Source organism: Thalassophryne amazonica, chromosome 16 (genome assembly GCF_902500255.1).
Source record: "Thalassophryne amazonica chromosome 16, fThaAma1.1, whole genome shotgun sequence".
In the NCBI taxonomy this organism is placed as follows: domain Eukaryota; kingdom Metazoa; phylum Chordata; class Actinopteri; order Batrachoidiformes; family Batrachoididae; genus Thalassophryne; species Thalassophryne amazonica.
The window spans coordinates 41740783-41763632 of record NC_047118.1 but is presented as its reverse complement, the minus strand read 5'-3'; the positions used below and the strand labels follow the sequence as shown (position 1 = coordinate 41763632).

The window sequence follows — 22850 nt, the reverse complement described above, 5'->3', positions numbered from 1 at the left end:
ACAACATTTCTGATCCACTGTGTCCCGGCTTTCCCTACCTTTGATTTGGAGGCGATGATTGTAGAAAGAAAAGCTTGTTGAGGGTCAAATTAATCAAGAATAAAGCATAATCCAACGACGGAGAACTTTAAACTGTCACACGTCATTATATGACATAGAGTTACAGAGCTGCAGCTGCATAAATCGCAGGCTTTAAATTAATTAAATAAGTCATCATCAGTGTTGCCACAGTTACTTTGAAAAAGTAACTTAGTTACTTTACTGATTACTCAATTGTAAAAGTAACTTAGTTACTTTACTGATTACTCAATTGTAAAAGTAACTAAGTTAGATTACTAGTTACTTTTTTAGTTACTTTTCCCAGCTGCCGACAACAACCCTCTGCCACCTCAACATGACAATGATACCTGTTTTGCCAAAACTCACTTTATAGTCACCCTTTCTTGACTTCAATGAAAATAAATACTTGTTTTATAAAAAGTAAAATAAAGACGTCTTTCTTGACCTCATATTTAACTGTTGACAGCACTGTAACAGTAAAACTTGCAATTTCGAGCCTACATTGTTTATAAAGGTAACTATTAAATTCTAACATTTTTCTAACATTTAAATTCTCTCTAAACATTTTACTTGTCGAAATTATTATTATTTTAAGCAATATTATTTGTAGTAAAAAACGGCTTCAAAATTGCACCTTTAATCTAGGGGTGTTGTGAGGGGGGCACATCCCTCCCCCACGCCCCCATTCCATCTAGATTCGCCCCTGCTTTGGCGTTTGAGCACAAAGAATGGATAACATTTATTTATGCAGAAAACATGACCAGATTTACAGGTAAGAAAGTTTTATTGCGTTTTCACATCATGTGGTCCTCAGAAAGAGAGTTTAGGTGCATTTGAGTGGAAAATAGTGTTAGTTGTTGACTTGTCGCGGAGGATCAGCTGTTTTTAACGACCAGATACAGAGCGGCTCAGCTCAGAATTCTAAATAAAGGAGGAAAAAAAGTATAAAAATGTCTTTGTAAAGTTCAGTGCAGGTGTGCTGATCACCGCCCTTTAAGAGGTGAGGACGAGTCGAGCAGCTGCAAAAAACCGCGGATTAAAAGATCACAGCTCACTTAAAGTGGGCAGTTCAGTCGAACCCCGACCTCCTGCCCACAGACCAAGTTTAATGCTGTTATCGACCCACAATGAAAAATAATAGTAACGCACAGTGACATGGAGAAGTAACTTTAATCTGATTACTGATTTGGAAAGATTAACGCGTTAGATTACTCGTTACTAAAAAAAAGTGGTCAGATTAGAGTAACGCGTTGGTCATCATAAATTGTAAATTTATGTAAATTTTATATCTTAACTATTTTTATATTTTTTATATCACCTGTACCACGATGTGTTGCTTTATGTGGTTAAATGATTTTAAGAAATGTTGAAAACATTAAAGGTTCATTGAGTAGTTCAGCGCTGTTGGAACCAAAATGGCGCCTTGTTCTGAGTTGACGCCAGACACGTTACGGCAGGAACCTTTCTTCGTGGTCGCGCGGAAGGGGATCAATAACAGTGACGGACCAATGGGATGTAAATAAACTGGTGCGTTTGTAATTAACCTTTTTAGGTTGACCATATTTTCATGTGATTAATGCCGAAAGACGTTGAGAAAATGCATTTAAATTAGCAACCATACCATATATCTCTGCTAACTGTAGCTGTTTGACTCCACAGGCTGGTGGTGGTTAGCTGGTTAGCATGTGGGGTGAGATCGAGTCTCCCGATCACAGAGAATCTGAAGACAAGAACACACCAGAGGAACAACTGACACCTTCGCTTGGATGCGAGTTAAAAACCGTTGCAGACTCCCGACCGCAGCACACCCAGGTTGGAATCATCAGCGGTGCTCGTGGTTTCGAATCCACGCCGTGTCTCAGGCTGGGCTTGATTTATCTTTATGTTCTGGTGTGACAGGTGGGTCAGGCTGCCGAGTCTGACTGTGTGAGGGCCGTGGTCGAAGCTGTGGCCAGGAGTGGAAGCCAAGTGAAGAGCCAGCAGATTGGAGAGGCTGAGCTGACCTTGGATCAGCGCCGAGAGGAGCTGCTGCATCAGTACAACAGCAGGCCGCTGGTGTTCATGGAGAGGTACCATGTATGTGATCACTCCAAGAAACACACATTCATCATGCGTGTGCACGTGTTCCACTGCCATCTGTGATCCAGAACAAACTGAATTTGTTTTGCACATCTAAATCTGAACAACAGTTCTGGAAGAGCGCTGCATGCTGCTTCCGGTGTCCTAATGAGGCTCTAAACCTGATGTCTCCTCCCAAATTACACTACTTTTATTTTCAAGAGTGAGGTACTCTGGTGCTCTGATACTGCACAAATTTGATCCCTGCACTGGTATTGTTCTGTTTTTATGATGATGTGTCCTGAGGTCACACCATGTGACTCATAAAAAGACAAATGCATGGCACTGTAAAATACCATGAATGACTCCATAAAGTAGATTGTAAGGGCATATACTCAAATAGAAGTATAAAATTTCCTTTTCTTGTTCATTTCTTTGGTTTTAAATAATAATAAAAATATATAGCTGCCATTTGCACAGTGTTAAAACTGCTAGCTCTCATAAAAATATTGCACAGTGTGCGAATTAGAAGTATTCTAATATTGGATTTGAAAGTTGGTGAGAGGGTGCCTTATGGACCAAGGAAAAATGATTACATTTTAAAGGGGTTAAGGATGCGGATCCAGGATTTTTTTTTTTTTCCTTCCTTTTTTAACATTGTGTAGAACAGATAGCTCAGTGGACAAGGAGCTGGTCACAGTTCAGATCCTGTTCACTGGCGCTGCTCATCTCTGAGATAATGCACAGATCTTTTTTGGGGGGAGGGGGGTGATCAGCATGTGTAGAGTGCTGATATCTATGATAGTGATTTCTTCCTTGGCCCCATACTCAGTGCTTTCACCAAGTTTCAAGAAAATTAGTTTAGTAGATTTTGTGTGATCCTGCAAAGAAACAGCACAGAATCATTACCTGCCCAAGGACAGGCCAAATCGTTAATACGTATCTTCACACGTGTGATACTGTGCAGTACTCCTTAAAATCTTGTACACATTAAATTTAATGTTTTAACATGTTTCAAACAGGCATTCTAACCTTTTTACAGGCGTACCTAAAACCCCAGCATCTCTCAGCTTTTACCCATGTGGGCTCAGACCCACGGGCCATGCACTACAGCAGAGTGATACAAAGACGAGCGGCAGGAAGTGCTAACAGAACCAGGGTCCGGAACCAGCGCTATGCTGCCCTCAGAGCCCTGCAGAAGGGTAGGAGCATTGATAAAGAAGAATACTTGGAACTGTGATTAAAGTTAATGCTGTTCATCTGCTACAAGATGTGATTTGTGGCTAGGCTTGCAAAGGGGGGGAGTTACTTTCCATGGGAAGTTAAACTCGGACATTTTGTAAAATGTTGGAAAGTTTGTGTGACAATTAACAAGAATATATGTGGGAACTGATGGGAAGTGTTATTTCTGTAACACCGCCCCTCACAAAGTCCAAATTCGAACTATTACGCACTTTTAAATTTATTTGAAATTACAGCAAAATACCGGGCCTGGATTCTGAAGAACTTCTCTCACAGACGAGATCCGCTCTTTCAGAACCCCGAACAATGGACACAAACAGTTTTTATAAAAGACAACATTGGCGTGACAAGGGTGGACCTTATTTCGCAAAATCCTTCTCTTATAGGTCCCCGTGGGCATTCGAGGGAGGTCCCTCCCCTGCCCAAGACCCGTACAATAACGGGACATATATGATTTATAATGTAACCTGAATCTCTTTGTCCTAAGTGTTAAAACTGGCCAAATCCAATTCAACATGCACATTCCAGCAGATACACAAACAAAGAAAAATATATAAAACCGAGAGTACAATCATATGTAAAATAACTACTTTAATGCCAAAACAAATAAAGAAAACAATAATTAAACACAAATTTATCTAACAGAAATAACTGGAAATTTGGGGAAATTTACACAATTTGTATCATATACAAACATAAGTATAAATGTTAAGTTTGTCTTAAGCAGATTGGCTAGCAGAAGAAACAGCATCACTGGTGAGCTAGCTTGCACCATGATAGCTAGCCTCTGAAAGGCATTAGCTAGCTTACATTTAGCTTCTCTGATTTACTGGCTAGGTATAAACACATTTAGATTTAGTATTTGCTAGTTAAACTTTCATACCATAGATCAAACATATTTACACCAGTAATATCATCAATTCGTCCTGCTGTACTGTGCAGGATTCTACAAATGATCTGTGCAGGTGATTGAGGAATGCACAGTACAGAGTAGAAATTCAACTGAAATTGTATTAAATGTGGTCATTTTAACCAAGATTATGCTGCAAGATTTTGGACTAATGTGCAATTTTTCCGATTTCCAGTTTTTCTGATATCAGTTTCCAACTTTGAAAATTCCGGGTATTTTGCAACCCTGTTCGTAGCACCTTTTGTATTTTTTTTTCATGGGTCTTAAAATTACTTAGCAATAAGATTCAAGCACAATTGCCATTCTGAAAGGCGAGTTCATCCATATGTCACTAAGGTGTAGCCAGATTCTTTGTTTTATTTAGAAATTTTGTGAGATTTTTGTGAGAATAGAAATTACTTAAATTTCACGTGCCCAAATCATTATAAATAAATAAAAGTAGTTTGAGGTTTGACAGATAAGTGTGGTTTTCTTTGGCACTGACTGTGTGTCCAGAGGATTAACTGTTTTGTCCGACGTCCCTACAGAGGGTCAATACTTCAGCGAGGAGCAGATGCGGATGAGGCAGCCGCTGTTGTATGAGCAGTATATCGGCCAATACCTGACGGACGAGGAGGTGAGAGCAGAGGGCACTCTGCATCTTAAGGGCTTACTTTAGGTTTTGTTGCATGATACAAATGAATTCCTTGAATGATTTTTCACGGCTGCACCGTCTGTTTGTATCTGATTTGTTATTTTTCTGAATAATGTTGTGTTAGTTGCTGGAGCGCTCCCAAGAGGCTATGCTAGATGGGGCACAGGGGGGTGCAGGACAAGGGGAAGGCGTCACAGGAGGCTTGGCTCACCTCCTCCTCAACACCTACCAGGAGCGACTCATTCAGCAAAGGCTGCAGGAGGAGCAAGAGAGAGAGGACGATGCACGAGAGGAAGATGAGGATGAGGAAGATGGTGCGTGTGGGGGGAGGGGGGTTATATCTAGTGTGCCTTGATAGATGAGTCAAAAAGAACTGGTCACGTGACTCAAGGTGCCATCTGGAGTTCAAAATAGTGTTCGCTGTTAATCTATCTGCATGGAAATCCAGCTATTTTTTAATTTATTTGCTGAAAATGCTGGGTTGTTGTGCATTTGGATGCACAAATAGACACGTATAGATTCCCTTCAGATTCAAACAAAAGAAAAATTTGGGAAAATAAAGTCAGCTGTGTGGGATGGAAGCAACTTCATCTTCAAAGCTTTACAAGGTAAATTAATTGTTCAGTCCCCTGTACAGTAAAATTCACCTAAACCGTAATCATATAAACCGGATATTCGCAGGCCCCGGACAAAAAAGTCCCAAAGTTTTTGTATTGTTTTCCATGTAATAAACATCGTATATAAAGGATTTTGTACAGAGGATTTTCGCTCACATTGGATAAAATGTCCTGTCTGATTGCAATGTATTTCCATTAAAAACCCTCACATGTGGGACCGCAGTCATTTCTGTGATTAAAAGCCTGACCGTTTTTTTTCACACCGTGCTCAGACTCGGACCCGCAGCCTGACGCGCACGTAGCTGTTCATCGCCTCCTGACTGTAACTAATCCATTACATAGATATTGCTCAAATCAAATAAAATGTCCTGTCTGATCATAATGTTTTTCCATTAAAAACTCCGTGCAGTCTGGACGTGCAGAGGTACAAATTAAAGTTCATCTCCGACACCCGCCAATTTGAGGAAAGTGGGACCGGAGTCATTTCTGTGATTAAAAGTCCAACCGTTTATTTTTTCAAACTGTTTAGACTGGACATGAAGCCTGACGTGCACCTGTTAAATCAGACACAAAAGGCTGTGATTTGACACTTTTCTGCTTTCAATCCTTCATCTGCCATCATATTATAATAGTTTTTACTGTGCGGATGTTGGTAAATGGATCAAAAAAGTCTGCACATTTACAGCACGAAGTCGGTAAAAGAGGAAAATGTACAGCTTACCTTTGATTTGGAGGTGATGATTGTAGAAAGAAAAGTTTGTTGGGGATCAAATTAGTCCAGAATAAAGTATAATCCAGAGACGGAGATCTTTAAAACTGTCACTCACGTCATTACAGAGTTAAAGAGCAGCAGCTGCATAAATCAGGCTTTAAATTAATTAAATAAATCATCAATTGTAAATTTGATAGCTTAACTATTTTTATATTTATTTTGATAGCACCTGTACCTGGATGCATTGCTGTATGCGGTTAAATTTTATAAAGGTTGAAAACATAAAAGATTCATTCAGTAGTTCAGCGCAGTTGAACCCAAAATGGCACCATGTTCTGAGTTGACGCTATTCTCTCTAATCAAGGCACTCTAGCTATATTGAAAACTAATGTTGGTCAATAAAACAGAATTTCTGAAACAGTGTGGGCTGTTTTTTGTGTTCCTATGGCAGGTGGAATGCAGAAGGAGTGGGAGCCAAACACAGAGGAGAAGGCTCTGCTCAGGGAGGAGTTCATTAGCCAGATGCACCAACACTTCCTCGATGGAAAAGACAAGGATTTCAACTACAGGTCAGCCACACCAACACAGACTGCACATTTCCACCTGTAAAATGTCAAATTCCTTCAGGTTTCTCACCTAACCCAAAAACTGATTCTCCAGATGCCCATTTTTTGTGGGACTTTACTCTTCACCTCTTGGTTGTCTTTTTTTTTTAACATTTATCTTTTTTCCCATTAAGAACAAATTCAACACATGAACATTAAAGTGTGTATTCATCAAGGAACAAGGACAACTAAAGAAAAAAAAAAAAAAAAAAAGACGTGCTACAACTCGAACATCCCAACATGTCAAAGGCCCCATGGAGGAAGAGAGGGAGAGAGAGAGAGGACATACATACCACACCATCATCCCTCCCTCTGAATATAAACTTGATTTTTTTTTTTTCTTTCAAGTAAAAAAAAAACATGGTCTTTCAGCCATAGAGAAATGGATGGGGGTCGAGAGGTTTTCCAGGATAATAATATTCTTTGTCATGCTAGCAATAAGATAAAGGTAATTACATCCACCTGTGAGTTAGTAAAGGACACAGTGGGGACTCCAGGAACTCCAAAAATAGTGATCAGCAGACAAGGCTCCAGCCTGACTCCGAGAACATGAGCGATAACATCAAAATACGAAATCCAATATGGTTGAAGTTTGGGGCAAAGAAAAAAAAAAACATGACTTAAATCACAGGGAGAGGAATTACATCTATGATATCGCACTCTGTTCTTTTGAGCCATCGGTTGCTGCAACCAGTGGACTCTGCATGTATAACAAATCTTTGTCGTGGTTTTCATTCATTTTGTCATTTTCTTTTCGTTCATATGGCGAAAGCAGATTATCACCCCAGTGAGCCTGGTCTGCTTGAGGTTTCTTCCTATAATCTTAATAAATAAATAAATAAATAAAACACCTGAGGGATGTTTTCCTGACTACTGTTGGTATTGCGCTTGCCCAGTTGGCGGGTTAGGCCATGTGTAGTGCCTTGTATAACAGGTATTACCATTCTGTTTCTCACTCAGGTGCAAACAGACAAGGAAGTAAACTGAGTGTGGAAACAGAGAAATGAAACTAGAAATTCTTTAGCTTGTACCTTTTAGCTCGAGGTTGCTACAGCAGATCCAATATTGATCTGGTCCGTTTCACACCAGATGCCCTTCCTGATCCATCCTCACATTACGTGGACAATGGGCACAGGTGGTCTTGAACCGGAAAACACCTGTTTTGAAAGTAAGTGACATGACCACTTGGCCACTGTGCTGCCCGAACAGAAAAGTGAAACTGAAACGTTAAAAAGTGGCTGTGTTGTTGCAGCACATTTTTCTTTTCTTCTTTTTTTTTTTGTTTTCCAGCTCCCTGCTTTTGATGTGAAGCAGATGGTTAAACGAGGATTTGGTTTGAGATAGTCATTAGTAACCAAGTCTCCCTTAAGATGTGTTCCATTTATAAGCATTCTAAGAATTAATATAACATTTTCCGGGCTATAAGTTGCAGGTGTCAGAAAATGCCTCTTGAAGAGGAAAAAACATATTACAAGTCACACCAGAGTATAAGTCGCACCTGTTTTTTGCAACATGATTGGCCTGGAAGGAGGGTCTGTCACACATTGCATCCATCAGAAACAGAGTTGGCATGTATTTTAAGCAAAGTGAAATGTTTTTGTAACTGGCACAGTGGCAGCACTGACTGCTGCCTGTTTTCGCTCTGTGATCATGAAAGAGAGGAAGACAGGCGCTGTAAAATATTTTGTTACCATGTTTGCTTCGATATCTGCACATATGCAGATCAAACAAATATCCATGCACGGAGAAGCCACTTCTAAATCAGTGGCAGCAATAATTTTGCAGCAGCGACCAACTGCTACAAACCGAAAAATAGAGGAAACACTGAACATAAACGTCATGTAAAACAGGTGAATCACTGTTTTACCAAAACTTGCTTTTATTTGAATTACAGCGAGGTGGATGAGAACCCAGATTATGACAACTTGGACATCGTCAGCAGAGATGCAGAGGAGAAGTACTTTGATGAAGACGAGGAGGAAGAAGATGAGGAAGAAGATGCCGAAAAGATGATGGCATAACAGTTTTTACACTCGTCTTGGACTGTAAATACAAACTCACAATACAAGATTTGTACTGGTTCATTGTTCTGCCTGAATGTGCTCACAATAAAGTGTTTGTGGGCCTTTGCCATATTTTATAAGTCTTGTTTTTTTGATTATTTGTATAGAAATATAACCATCCAGTAAACTATAAATTTAACAAATATTTGTTTGGATTTTTATTGATTTATTGCTCATTATTTCATCAATCATATTAATATTTCTGTTCTGGGTGATGATGGTGCTCAGCTTTATCAATAAGATTGTAATTATAGTTGAATTTGTAAAGAGGGACACAAAGCAGAGATGATAGACCACCATCTAGTGTCCACTACATGTTACTGATTTTCATGGCTTTGATGGTAAAACATGCAGGTCATCAGTGAGAGTTCAAAAAGTATAAAGGATTATGAATCCTTCAGTGAAGCTAATAACTTTGAAAAACTAATCATTTTCATAGAATATCAGCACTAATGTGTAAGTATGAAAATAAAACAGTTCAGAAGAAGCTCTGAGTTAACAAAATTTATGTCATTTTAATGTTATTTGCAGTGGCTGGATGAAAAACACTTTGTATATAAATGACCAAATAGTAATATTTTCTATATGGAATGAAAAATCTTGGGCTTTTACACACGTTATGACTTAAAATAAATAAAATTCAGGCATCTCTATTATTTCTAAATTATGATCTGTAAAGTTACAGTGAAGACAAATCTTGTCGTGAAGACAAAATGTATTCTAAATAAAAAATATATATATATTAAAACCAACATGGAATACCAAATTATGGGAAGCCTTTACTCACACAATTGGGTCCAAAAGTATTTGGGCAGTGACAATTTTACAATAGATTTGAAATTAAAATCTGTGGAATACTTTTTGCTTTACGTTAAAGGGGTTAAACAAAATACTGCTTTTACAGTTTTGGAATTATTTTTAGAAAGTGGCTCCATTTTCAAAGTGAATAAGTAATTGGACAAACTAAATATGAGGATTATTAATAGATTATTTTTACAGCCAGTTTTCTAAAAACAAGTCAGGATGGATCACACACATTTCCAAGTCACTGAATATGCATTCAATCAAGAAATACAAACTGTGGGGAGTGCTCCGGGAGTACGGGGTCCGGGGTCCTTTGCTAAGGGCTATCCAGTCCCTGAACGACCGCAGCAGGAGCTTGGTTCGCATTGCCGGTAGTAAGTCAAACCTGTTTCCAGTGCACGTTGGCCTCTGCCGGGGCTGCCCTTTGTCACCGGTTCTGTTCATTATTTTTATGGACAGAATTTCTAGGCGCAGCCAGGGTGTAGAGGGGGTCTGGTTTGGGAACCACAGAATCTCGTCTCTGCTGTTAGCGGATGATGTGGTTCTGTTGGCTTTGTCAAATCACGACCTTCAGCGTGCACTGGGGCGGTTTGCAGCCGAGTGTGAAGCGTCCGGGATGAAGATCAGCACCTCCAAATCCGAGGCCATGGTTCTCGACCGGAAAATGGTGCTTTGCCTTCTTCAGGTCGGTGGAGTGTCCTTGCCTCAAGTGGAGGAGTTTAAGTATCTCGGGGTCTTGTTCACGAGTGAGGGATGGATGGAGCGTGAGATCGATAGACGGATCGGTGCAGCATCTGCAGTGATGCGGTCGCTGTATCGGACCGTCGTGGTGAAGAGAGAGCTGAGTAGGGGGCAAAGCTCTCGATTTACTGATTGATCTACGTTCCGATCCTCACCTATGGTCATGAGATTTGGCTCATGACCGAAAGAACGAGTACAAGCGGCTGAGATGAGTTTCCTCCGCAGGGTGGCTGGGTGCTCCCTTAGAGATAGGGTGAGGAGCTCGGTCACTCGGGAGGAGCTCGGAGTCGAGCCGCTGCTCCTCCACGTCGAAAGGAGTCAGTTGAGGTGACTCAGGCATCTTTTCCGGATGCCCCCTGGACGCCTCACTGGAGAGGTGTTCCGGGCACGTCCCATTGGGAGGAGGCCCCGGGGAAGACCCAGGACATGCTGGAGGGACTACATCTCTCAGCTGGCTTGGGAGCGCCTTGGGGTTCCCCCGGAGGAGCTGGGGGAGGTGTGTGTGGATCGGGAGGTCTGGGCTGCTTTGCTTGAGCTGCTGCCCCCGCGACCCGACTCCGGATAAGCGGAAGAAAATGGATGGATGGAGATTCCCTATCGCAGCTGCAGAAGCCTATATAGTATAGGCTATCATGGGTAACTTGGTGGTTTTCCCCAACAATTTCGAGAATCACTCAGGTTTTGATGACTACCTCCTCCAGACAGATTTGAAATACTGTTTATATTTCTTCTTGATTGATTTTAATGAACACAGTGATTTGGATTTTTCATGTTTCTATCTTCTTGTGTAAAGAAAAGTGTGAAAGGAGTGATGTAGTTGTGTTTCACTAAGGGTTGCCTATTTTGGCTTACATAGTTTTTATTTAATTTATATCATATTGAAGATATTTTCACCAAAAATTTAAATGGGACTAACTCAAACATTAATCCGGAAACCTCTGAAAGTTCTTCTAATCATAGCAAAATGAAAGCGTACAAAAGCTTAAGAGTGCCCAAACTTGTTCATGTGACTGTTTATATAGGTCTACAAATTCTAAATCATTGTAGGACATTGTTTTTGAAGGAAAAAAATATTGTATTCAAAATTATTTAATATGATGATATAGAAATAGGACGTGACTGATGTTACAGTCTAAACTGTAGTTTACTTCTGTTTAACTTGATTAAATCAGGTTTGAAATGTTTATTTATTTTAGTTGTTATTCAACACAGCAATGCATAACAAAATAATTTTGTTCCACTTTAAGAAAATGAACACAATGATCTTTATGTATATATATATATATATATATTTATGTATATATATATATATATATATATATATATATATATATATAAAAAACACCCGTCCCGTTAAACACAAGACAACTTAAACAGGTCATATATCCTTACCTAATAACCATAATCATATCCTTATTTTAAAAATCCTTAAAATCACACCCAGCCTAGTTGTGCACACTAGAATAATTTTCTTAAAGAAACTTTAGGTCTGATATAGCTCATTTGAGATTATTGTGACATATGTAAAGGAGTTGATATCTGGAGTCGGTCTGTTGTGCGTGATGCACTCACAATCTGTGGGGGAGAGACAAGCGCCACCCCCTCCAAAGGGAGAGGAGCTGTGGCAAGCAGCAGGCACAGAAACAAGATATTTCTTTGAAACCTGAAAATAAGAGACCACCTCAACATCTATGGGGTATTTTTTTTAAGAGTACAAATATGTTTTTATGTTTTGTGACAGAGCTTTGAAAATGAGTATAGTATGACCCCTTTAAGAGCGGCTGCTCCGTGATCCTTCATCATTTCCGATCAGCTAGTCTCTGCAGGAGTGCGATGACTGTATCCTGTTTGGAGGAGAGCAGCTCCAGGGCTGTAGCTATTCTCCCCAGGGACTCCATCATCCGCATCTCCCTCCTCTCGCGTCGCTTTTCTCTGGCTTCAACCCTGCGACGAACCACTCGGTCCAAATAGGCCTGCTCCTCTTGTCGCTTGAGAATCTCCTGGAACAAGCCGATGCTGCTTTGCTCTTCAGATCCTTTCTGGTGTGGTCCTCCTGTCTGTGATGTGGCAGTATCAGGCAGAGAGGAGGAGGTGGAAGGAGTGGAGGAGAACGACGATGAGACGCCAAGGAGATTCTTGCTGTCGTTCAGTGGCGCTTTGCTATGGTGACAGGACACGCCGCTTAATGAGTAAGATGCCGCCTTTGGGCTGACGTAGCGCATTTTAAGGTCCGCGTTACTGCTCGTTCCAAGGGAAAGAGAAAGAGATTCTGAGAAGCAAGGTGATGAGATGAATGAGGGAGATGGAACGAGGGTGGCTGGACTCATGCTTGTTGGAACAATGTCACCGTTTAGGACAATTAAGGGTTTGATTTCTGGAGTGTTTGTTCCTGAGGAGACAGTCGTTGCAGCCACAGAAGCCACAGCGCCGTCTTTACTGCTGATGATGTTGACCTGACTGCTGGTGGAAGGCTGAGTGGCTGATTCCACTCCGTTTGTGAAGTCACTATGAAGACGGCCGACACTGGCCGGCTGTGGAACAGGCGGTTTACTGGTGACCTTTGACATGGGAGCAGGAAGTGTTGGGACAGTGTTTCCACCTTTGTTTCTTTTGTTGTAGACGATCTGATTTCCAACTGTGTCACAAAGTGTGGCGTCCATCAGCTACAGCAAGGAAAGACAGACGCGATAAAAGACGTCAAAAGGGACGATGCCCAAGGTTCAGTGAGATCATAAGTGAAATTTCGAGCAGATGTATCAAGATGATCACCTCCTTCAGCTCAATACTACGCCAGAACACAACATCTAAACATCCGGCTTCAAATAATTTAAATGCACATTTTCTATTTCAGGAAATAACATCAGATATTCTCATCAAATGAAATGTGAATTGAACCCAAAGGTACATCACAAACACAAACTGAATACTTGGGACAATATGGAAAATGAATACAGTAAATAAATAAAACCTCTGCAATCGTTAAATGTACTTTGACTTCTATTTCATTGCAGACAGTATGGCCAACCTCATTTCATTTGTTAATATACATCCATTCCTACATTTAAAGGCTGCAACATGTTCCAAAAAAGTTGGATGGGACAATTTATTGTAAAAATAAGGATTAAATCATCACTTTTACAGTCAGAGGATGAATATGTGAACAATTCCATGGCACTGAACATGTCTTGGACATCAGTGTAAGGAGACAAGGAAAACCACCAATAGAAGTCAAAGTATATGTAGGATCACTGCAGTTTTTTGTTGTTTTTTTTGTTTGTTTGTTTTTTGCATTTTCCATGTTTTTCTAACTTTTTCTGATTTGAGACATCAAATCAAATTCCACCAAACTTGGTGTGTGGATGAAAGTCAATTAGACCAGTCGTTCACAAACTTTTCCTACCAGCCCCCAGTTTGTAGATAAGAATATTTTTGAGCACCCACCCCCAAAACCCACGTACATACACATCTTTAACTTCTAAACTCCATTCAAATTTCTTGTGTAATGTATGCAACACTACAACGTCTTATTAAACAAAACAAAAATGACAAATTGCGTTCTACAGTGGAATTGTTAAAAGTGACAAAAATGTTCTGCTGGCAGCGTGTAAGCACGATCGTCATCAGTATTGCATGCAAACTGCTTATTTGCTCCCAATGACAGTTCACATACTGAAATTGCAAAATGTCAGACTCTTCAAACCTCACAGAATTTCACAATTTTAACCCTAAAATGATCATTACAGGATCATTCACCAAGGTTGTTGGAAATAATTCCACATATTTCTGGCAGAATTAGCCTTTTTCCAGTAGATTTAAACCCAAATGTTGGGAAACAACAATATGGGAAAACTCCTCATTGTTATGGCATGAAAGTGAGGCTGGAGTCATGTTTGTGTATATTCTGTTGCCAAAGGGAATTCCCCAGAAACCATGTGGATCTGACAGACACCATTTCCACTTTTGGGCTTCAAAGGAAGAAAAGAAATAGTGGAGCAGATAAGTATGACTTTTTGACCAGAATTGTTCACTTGGTGATGCAAGCATCAGATCTGGCATGAATGTTCTTCACAAATAAGTGTTTGAGAAAAAAAGTGTTGGCCACTTGAAAATTCAGTATGGCAGCCAGGTAGGGGTCAATGAAAAATTGCACAGGGGTCAAAATGGTCAAAATTAAAAATGGTCCAATCATATTGAAAAGTATGACACATTATTTGTGTGATCATAAATATTCCAAAAAGGTATATTTTGGACTATCTATGACTGAATGTTATGAAGTTATGGGGTAAAAACAGCGAGAATGGTGACAAAGGTCAGTTTCAGTTTGTACAGGGGTCAAAATTTAAAAATGGTCCAACCATATTGAAAAGTATGACTATTTTTCTGATCATAAATATTCCAAAAAGGTATAGTTTGGACTATGACTGAATGTTATGGAGTTATGAGGTAAAAACAGCAAGAATGGTGACAAAGGTCAGTTTCAGTTTGTACAGGGGTCAAAATATACAGTTGCTCCAATTTTTGTAAAATGTGATGCAAATTATTGGTTAATAGGGTTTTAAAAAGGAATAGTTTGCACCATGTGTCATGCTTAATTATCACATTAAGCCCTGGTCCCACCAAATAATGAACAGTGAATAATGAGCCACGTAGCATTTTTTTTTTTTTTTTGGTACGAGTCTAGTTATTTAACAATCGTAGGAGAATAGTGGCTCTGAGAGGCCCTTAGAGGCAGAATATTTGGCTAATGAGGCTCATCTCTGAGCATGGCGCTAATTTCAAGAAGTTCAAAATTTAGCAACAACAGCGTGGGCCAGTTTGTGTACGAGGACAAACAAGGATTTTAGAGGCATGTGTGTGGTGCTTAAGAGGCTGTTAAAAGCCCATTATCCCAGCACCTGGTGGCTACGAGGACCGGACTGCTATTTTGGCCAGTCTGTTTTGGACAAGCTCAGCCCTCTTGCGCAGTACAATCCCACCTGCTTTGTGCGCTGTATATATAAAGTAATTATTTTGTAGTGGATTAATCATTTTCTGTCAGCTTGGATGTTGAAAACACCTTTAATCACTGAGGATGTTTCATTTGGAGCTTTTTTTCTGTCTCGTGCACTGAGGTGGAGAACATATTTGGCACAGGTTAAAAGGTAAGTATTTGTCATGTTTTAATAGTTTGGTAAAAGAGTTGCATGTTCATTCCTTCTTTATAAGCAGCTGTAAAAGTATATTTACGATAGAAGAACGTCTTGTTAAAGGTGTACTGTGATGCGTGCTGATGCAATGACTCGCATTCAAGACGAGCATTTCAGAACGCGAGCTTGTAAAAGAAAGATTTTGCACACATTAACAGATGAACACAAAGTTAGCAGGGGTGGTGGCCAAGTGGTTAATGCGCTTGGTTTCAGTGCAGAAGGTTCCGGGTTCAAATCCCACCCCTGCCACATTTCTCCATGTAATGTGGAGTTGCATCAGGAAGGGCATCCGGCGTAAAACCTGTGCCAATTCAACATGCAGATCCACCTTGGATTTGCTGTGGCAACCCCGAGTGCAAACAAGGGAGCAGCCGAAGGGACTTACTTACTTAACGGACGAACACAAAGTTAAAAGTTGGATCACGGTGTCAAAACGACCGTAAGCCGTGGAAGAAATAAAGCCAGCGAGAAGAAGTGCAGAGGCGACTGTCCAACAACCCATGATTAGGTTCTAGCTGGTCTGGTTATGGATATGTTTTGTTTTTTTGGGGGGGGGGAGGTGATTGATCCACACAGTTACAGGTGTATATAATTAAAACGGCCACGTCATTGTGGCACTTTTTTTTTTGGTCACAGAGAGCTGGGTGAACACACAGAACTGCTGTATTTAATGACTCTGGAACACAAGTGAACAGCAGCCTGGCGCAAGGATGTGCACATTGGCCAGTGTCATGCCAAAGTAATTATCCCCATCACAATTTGTATCCCCTGGCGCACTCACTCAGTGCAACATCTTTTTTTTTTTTTTTGGACTGCGTTTAAAAAAATGTGACAACATCTTGAATGGATGCTGTTATTGAAATCGCACACTTTAAAGTGTGGGAGGGCTGGAGGTTTGGACCAAACTTGATGATCCACGTTGCGTTACATGGCGCTACATGGATCATATGTGGTTTGACGTGGATCATATGCAGAGACCCAAGCCATTTGAGGCTGGACGGGGCTCAAATGACAGGTCGGTTGTGTTTCACTAGAAGATGATACCTGGTACATAGAGGCACCTTAGTTGTGGGTACGTGGTAGCTTAAAACTTAGATCATTCTTCAAATAATCGCTGACACACCCATGCGTGTCTCATTATTCATGGATTATTATTTGGTGGGGCCGAGGCTTTACAGAGTAACATATGTCACATGTCATAGAATCCAGTGTACATCGACATTGTTTGACATTTACTTTGCAAACCGAGCATTCAACACAGTCAAAACTATTCCATGTATTAATCATATTTGCTCAGCCAATGATCACTCAGCTCTGTGTGTGTGTGTGTGTGTGTGTGTGTGTGTGTGTGCGCACGCACTTGCGCCCCACTGCCAGACACTGGACACCTTTGCTGAAAGTTTGCTGGCAATGGGCCAAGCTTTCACACCATGCATCAGACGCAGCCTTTCCAGCAAACTTTTTCTTTTTTTTTTTTATCTTGCTCACTTCAGCAGCACAACGCAACTCTGTACATGTGATGTCAGTTGGATTATCACATGGGATTTATTTTTTTTTTTGCGGTGGTTGTTTGCGGCACACAGCAGCCGGGTGAGAGGCTTTTTACCACAGGCTGTGGTTTCTGGATCATGTGTGCCCTGTGCTGTGAAACGAAGGTGAGTTTCATGTTTAATAATCTTGTCATGGCCTGGTGATACAGTTCCACTTCATACCTCCTACAGAGTAAGATGGTGATCAAGTAATATGTATATTACAGCGGTGTGATCCGTTCAGCTCTGACGCATGATGCAGCGGCACACAGTACTTTCGGTTTGATTGCACACTGTTCACACCCACTGCACATGATGAATGTGTGCCACATACATGTTATTACACATCAACACTTCCTTTGCCCTCCCTGGCCGGCGTCCAGCGGAGGTGGACATACATGGCACAACATGCCGGCAGGCTTTGCCATGACCAATCCATCTCAGAGCTCAATCAACCACGATCGGATTGTTTCAAATGCTGTTATGATGCCGTCAGGCAGCCCAGTCTCACGTTTTTTTTTTTGTGTTTTTTTTTTTCGTGCTCCTGTGACGAAATGAGTCCAATTTTCGTGACGGAGCTTTTTTTAACTTACTATTACTAAACCTACTCCCACCCCCAAACCTAACTTTAACCATAACTTAATCTTACCCCTTCCCCCCACCCTAACCATAACCACCCCCGACCCCCACCGCTTCACTTTTAATTTCATGCAGCCATCACAGAATGAATGAGAATGAATTTGTGCTGCCGTGATGAAAATGAGGCGCTTTTCGTCGCAATATCATGAACCAATAGATTAATATATATTTCGTGCTGCTGAAGCATGACTTTCTGTGAGACAAGGTTGCGTCAGAATATGTAGATTGACATCAGTTGATGCAGAAACTGGACATAGACCGCCGCTGGATGTGCGTCCCATCTCGACCGCGCCAAGAATGTTTTGAACATGTGCAACACACTCAGGACAGCTGAGTGAATGGAACCAAATATGTAGACTGCTCATAGACTGGAATCCATCAGTCTTCAGACCTCCTCAATTCCAGCTTCCAGACTGTGGCCGAATGCGTCATTCTGACTCCATTCGGACTCAATCGGCGTATGTGTGACGGGGGTATAAAGGTCAGAAAGGTCATTAAGAAAAAACAAAGTAGTTGTCTGAAGGTACGATCCAAATCCTTTTTTTTTTTTTTTTCTGAAACAGTTTGTGGAGCAACACATTCTGTGCCAAAAATTAAATATGAGAAAACCCTTATAGCACTCGGAATTTGATTTCTGATTTACAACTCAGGCACACACCAGTTCAGTTTTCCTGAACAAGCTGCAAAGTCCAAATTAGTGCTGTAACCATAAAATATAAACTTGGTGTGTTTAAAAAATTCGACTTGGTCAAACCATGAACATGTTGTTCTTGGGTGGAAGGATACAAATGAGTGTGTCTCTGTATTCTGACTTACATCAAAGAATTCCCAGGATGTTTTAGCATGTCCGGTCTCACGGCTGCGGTCTTTGACTCTCTTGTAGGTGACAATCAGGTTGTTCCACTTGCGTCTGATCTTTTCGACAGGAAGGATGTGTCCTTTGGAAGCCATCTCTTCCTGGACGCTCTGGAAGAGCTGGGAGCGTTCCCGAGTCTCATACAGACCCCAGCGACGCCCAACAGCCTCGATCAAACACAACACAGCTTTGGAGGAGAAGTCTGAGCCTGTGGGAATCGTCTTCTCAGGAGGAGTGTTTGGTATCACTGAAGCTGCAACAACAGGAGTTTTAATAATAATCAATCAAAGAAACAACAGCGGCCACCAGGAGCCATGCCATTAGTACACACACACACACACACACACACACACACACACACACACACACACACACACACTCATCGTCAACCACTTAGTCCAATTAAGGGTTGCAGGGCCTGGAGCCAATCCCGCCAGTCATAGAGGGTGAGACGGGGTACACCCAGGACAGGACGCCAGTCTGTCGCAGTGCCACAAACAGACAAACATATTCACACCCACTCACACACCTACGGACAATTTAAAGTTTCCAATCCACCGAACCCGCATGTCTTTGGATGTGGGGGGAAACCGGAGCACCCGGAGGAAACCCACGCAAACACGGGGAGAACATGCAAACTCCACAAAGAAAGGCCACGGGTGGGAATTGAACCCATGACCTTCTCACTGTGAGGCAACAGTGCTAACCACTAAGCCACCGTGCTGCCCCCATTAGTAACAAGGTTTCATAAATCACAGGCAAAAAAAAAAGGCCCAGATGTTCCAGTGTGCCAGCATACTTATTAAAACCAATATTTAAAAGAATAAAAGCAATTTATTATGTTAAATGACAACCAACATGGCCCAAAATAGGAGGTTCACTGATCCTCATTTATATTCACCAGAATCCACAATTTCAAAGCTGAATAATCAGAGTTACTGATGGAAATTTTGAATCCTGACATAAGTTATGGTTACATTAGCTTCAAATAACGGTGACGTAGTTGGTTTTCTCGCTTCACGGGTGTTCCTGGGGCATTTCCGCTACATCTCCGTAAGATGTCTTGCAGATTAGTTCAGAGGTGTTATCTGGTTACAAAAACAGCATTTTTTTTTAGTTTTAGAAGTGTTTATTTCTTTCAAACTTTTATAAAACATATGAGAAACATAATATGTATGTCGTGGACATGAATGAGCGAAGCTCTTCAGCATCTCACGATGTGATTTCCAGTTTGCGGCTTTGTCTACCATCGGTTTGTGGCTTTTTCCCAACTGAGCATATTTTTTTGTGCCATTTCTGGTTTGTGCCATTTCCGGTTTGTGCCTCCATCTACCATAAAGCGAGCTTTGCGCTGCGGTTAATGCGCTTGGTTTCAGTTCAGAAGGTTCCAGGTTCAAATCCCACCCCTGCCACATTTCTCCATGTAATGTGGAGTTGCGTCAGGAAGGGCATCCGGCATAAAACTTGTGCCAATTCAACATGCAGATCCACCTTGGATTTGCTGTGGCGACCCCAAGTGCAAACAAATATATATATATATATATATATATATATATAAACAGCTGTTTCAGAGCCTGTTCCACCACCTTGGATAATTTTGCTCAAGCACACAGCTAGCTGATGTTACACTGCCTTTTCACTCAGACTGGCAGTCGCTGGTCTATTTTGGCCCTACCTATCTGGCGGCAAAATGACCGTTGCCTCTTGCCACTGCAAAATGCCCACTGACTGAAAATGAACAGTAAGTTGTTGCTTTGCCTCTGTAGCTTGCTGTAGCTTGTAGCTAATGCCACCATAGCTTTAGCCCTCCTTCTTCTTCTGAATCAACATGGTGCTTTGGTAGCTCAAGAAAAGCTGCATATGCAGGTTCTGTGCAAATTGCAAAATTGGGAACATTCCAGGACTGGACCACATGGCAATTCTATTACTGTGCAATAGAGGTGGGCGGATTGATCCTAGTATCGATAATATCGATACCAACGCTAGTATTGATATTGAACGATCCTCGTGTAAAAAGGTCGATACTCAAGCTTTTTTCTCTCCTGCACGCACTGACACAGATTCATCAAACTCTACTCTCTGTCTGTAAGAGCAGCGCTGCTCTGTGTCACATAACACGGAGCAGCACACCCTTGTATTGTGGTTTGTCAGCCCTCTACCTCAGGAAATTTTGTTTTAAGTTGTGTTGAGTGATATTTTTTTAAACAAAAATGTTGACTGTGATAATAAAGTATTTTGTTGTCACGTACAATGTATGGTGAAATTCTATTCTAGGTCTTTTGGATCCTTTGGATCTATGAAGCTTAAATATGAAAAAGTATCGGTATCGATATCGATGATACTGGGCCTGTATTTACTTGGTATTGGATCAATACCAAAATTCCCAGTAACGCCCACCTCTACTGTGCAAGACTTCTGAAAGTGTGCAAACCTGTGGTCTGGAATCAGAAGTAGTGTCCTAATTTCCAAATTTGACACTTAATAAAAATTAAACCCTAACATGATCATAAATAATCCTAAAACCCTTTAAGATCAAATAATTTGCATGGTTGCTAGGCAACAGAGACATCAGGTTTAGAGCCTCCTCACAACAAGTGAAGCACACAGCGCTCTTCTAGAAATGGGGTCATACTCGAGAAGGAGAAAAAAAAAAATCAGTTTGTTGTTCAGATTTTCCCTGTAAATGACTGATTTTATTTATGTAAGCACATAATATAACTGTAAACACATTAAAAATACATGGATGACAGAAGAAAGTGGTCCATTGGAAGTTTTAAGATAATGCACCAAAGGCAGCCAACTTTGTCGAAAGTGGTCATATTCCAGAAGCTCGAATAGAAAATATCATTTAAAATTTTTTTTTTTTTACATAATCACCTGGAGCTATCTTCAGGAAGGCTTTCCCATCCCCTGATGTGGTGAAGAACCTGTCACTGCTCACAGAATCTAAAGAGACACAACTTCAAACCATCACAGAGCAAATTCAGAGAGCCGTTAGATTGTCGGGGCTGTAGATTTCATTTGTATCACTCACACAACAGAACTGGAGCAGTGGAAGCTGCGTGGAGCTGCGTGTCACCCTGCTGCTCCTCCGCAGTCTGATGCTCTCCTCCTCCTCCTCCTCTTCCTCCTCCTCTGCCTGTCTCACCGCAGGGCGCAGGCGGATCCTGACTGCACAAATCCAGCACAGACGCATTTTCATCCGCAGCTTCTGTTTTCACGTGCACCGCTGCAGCGTCGTTGCAGCCTCCGTGCGCGTTCTGCTCCATGCAGCCTGTGTTGTTTTGCTTCTTTTTTTTTTTCTATCTCCCTCCCTTTTTGTTTAGCTGTAGGTAGATTTAGTTTGAACTTTGAAGCTCGGTTTTCAGCCGCTGACGCAGAGTTGAGTCCGCATTCCCAAACGTCAGGTTATTTATATGTGCGCATGTTGTTGTTTTCGCTGCGCGGTTTGTGACGCGGGGCGCAGAAATGGCTGCTGCCCACCGTCGGATGCGCAGAGCGGCTGCGCACTGCGCAGCTCTCAGCGCTGATTAGCTGCGGGCAGCTGTCGGGGTGACGTCATCAGCGCGCACACGCTGTGCAGCTCAACGATCACGCTGCTGTCAGATTACATGAAAAATAAATAATTCACAGACATTTTGTTTTTATTTTTGTAACGTCTTTGTAACAAACAATTTCAATAGACAGAAACACAAAAACATCATCCACATAATAATAAAAAAGATAAGTAAATTACAGCGTGATGAGCAGAGGTGTATCCATGGGGTCCCATGTGTCCCACTAACAACAACAACAAAAAGATAAGTAAATTACAGCGTGATGAGCAGAGGTGTATCCATGGGGTCCCATGTGCCCCACTAACAACAACAACAACAAAAAGATAAGTAAATTACAGCGTGATGAGCAGAGGTGTATCCATGGGGTCCCATGTGCCCCACTAACAACAACAACAACAAAAAGATAAGTAAATTACAGCGTGATGAGCAGAGGTGTATCCATGGGGTCCCATGTGCCCCACTAACAACAACAACAACAAAAAGATAAGTAAATTACAGCGTGATGAGCAGAGGTGTATCCATGGGGTCCCATGTGTCCCACTAACAACAACAACAACAAAAAGATAAGTAAATTACAGCATGATGAGCAGAGGTGTATCCATGGGGTCCCATGTGCCCCACTAACAACAACAACAAA

General features: G+C 41.3%; 2 protein-coding genes across 4 annotated transcripts; one reads left to right on the top strand and one right to left on the bottom strand.

The window, feature by feature from the left end:
• Positions 1-1505: 1505 nt before the first annotated feature.
• Positions 1506-8968, top strand: ccdc97 (coiled-coil domain containing 97). 3 transcript variants are annotated; one of them, XM_034190870.1, is made up of 8 exons: positions 1506-1587; positions 1704-1872; positions 1960-2136; positions 3161-3320; positions 4798-4886; positions 5029-5218; positions 6685-6802; positions 8733-8968. In XM_034190870.1, the coding sequence occupies exons 2-8, from the start codon at positions 1744-1746 to the stop codon at positions 8857-8859; spliced, it is 990 nt and encodes a 329-aa protein (XP_034046761.1). In that variant the 5' UTR covers positions 1506-1587; positions 1704-1743; the 3' UTR covers positions 8860-8968. The 3 variants fall into 3 exon arrangements, with proteins under 3 accessions (XP_034046761.1, XP_034046762.1, XP_034046763.1); XM_034190871.1 differs by having other exon boundaries at positions 1514-1587; positions 1720-1872; XM_034190872.1 differs by lacking the exon at positions 8733-8968 and adding an exon at positions 8624-8669 and having other exon boundaries at positions 1524-1872.
• Positions 8969-11887: 2919 nt separating this feature from the next.
• LOC117528504 lies at positions 11888-22070 on the bottom strand. The gene is made up of 5 exons (XM_034191144.1): positions 21805-22070; positions 21691-21768; positions 21534-21602; positions 18617-18909; positions 11888-13109 (listed from the first exon to the last, which is right to left on the bottom strand). The coding sequence occupies exons 1-5, from the start codon at positions 21923-21925 to the stop codon at positions 12246-12248; spliced, it is 1425 nt and encodes a 474-aa protein (XP_034047035.1). The 5' UTR covers positions 21926-22070; the 3' UTR covers positions 11888-12245.
• Positions 22071-22850: the final 780 nt, after the last annotated feature.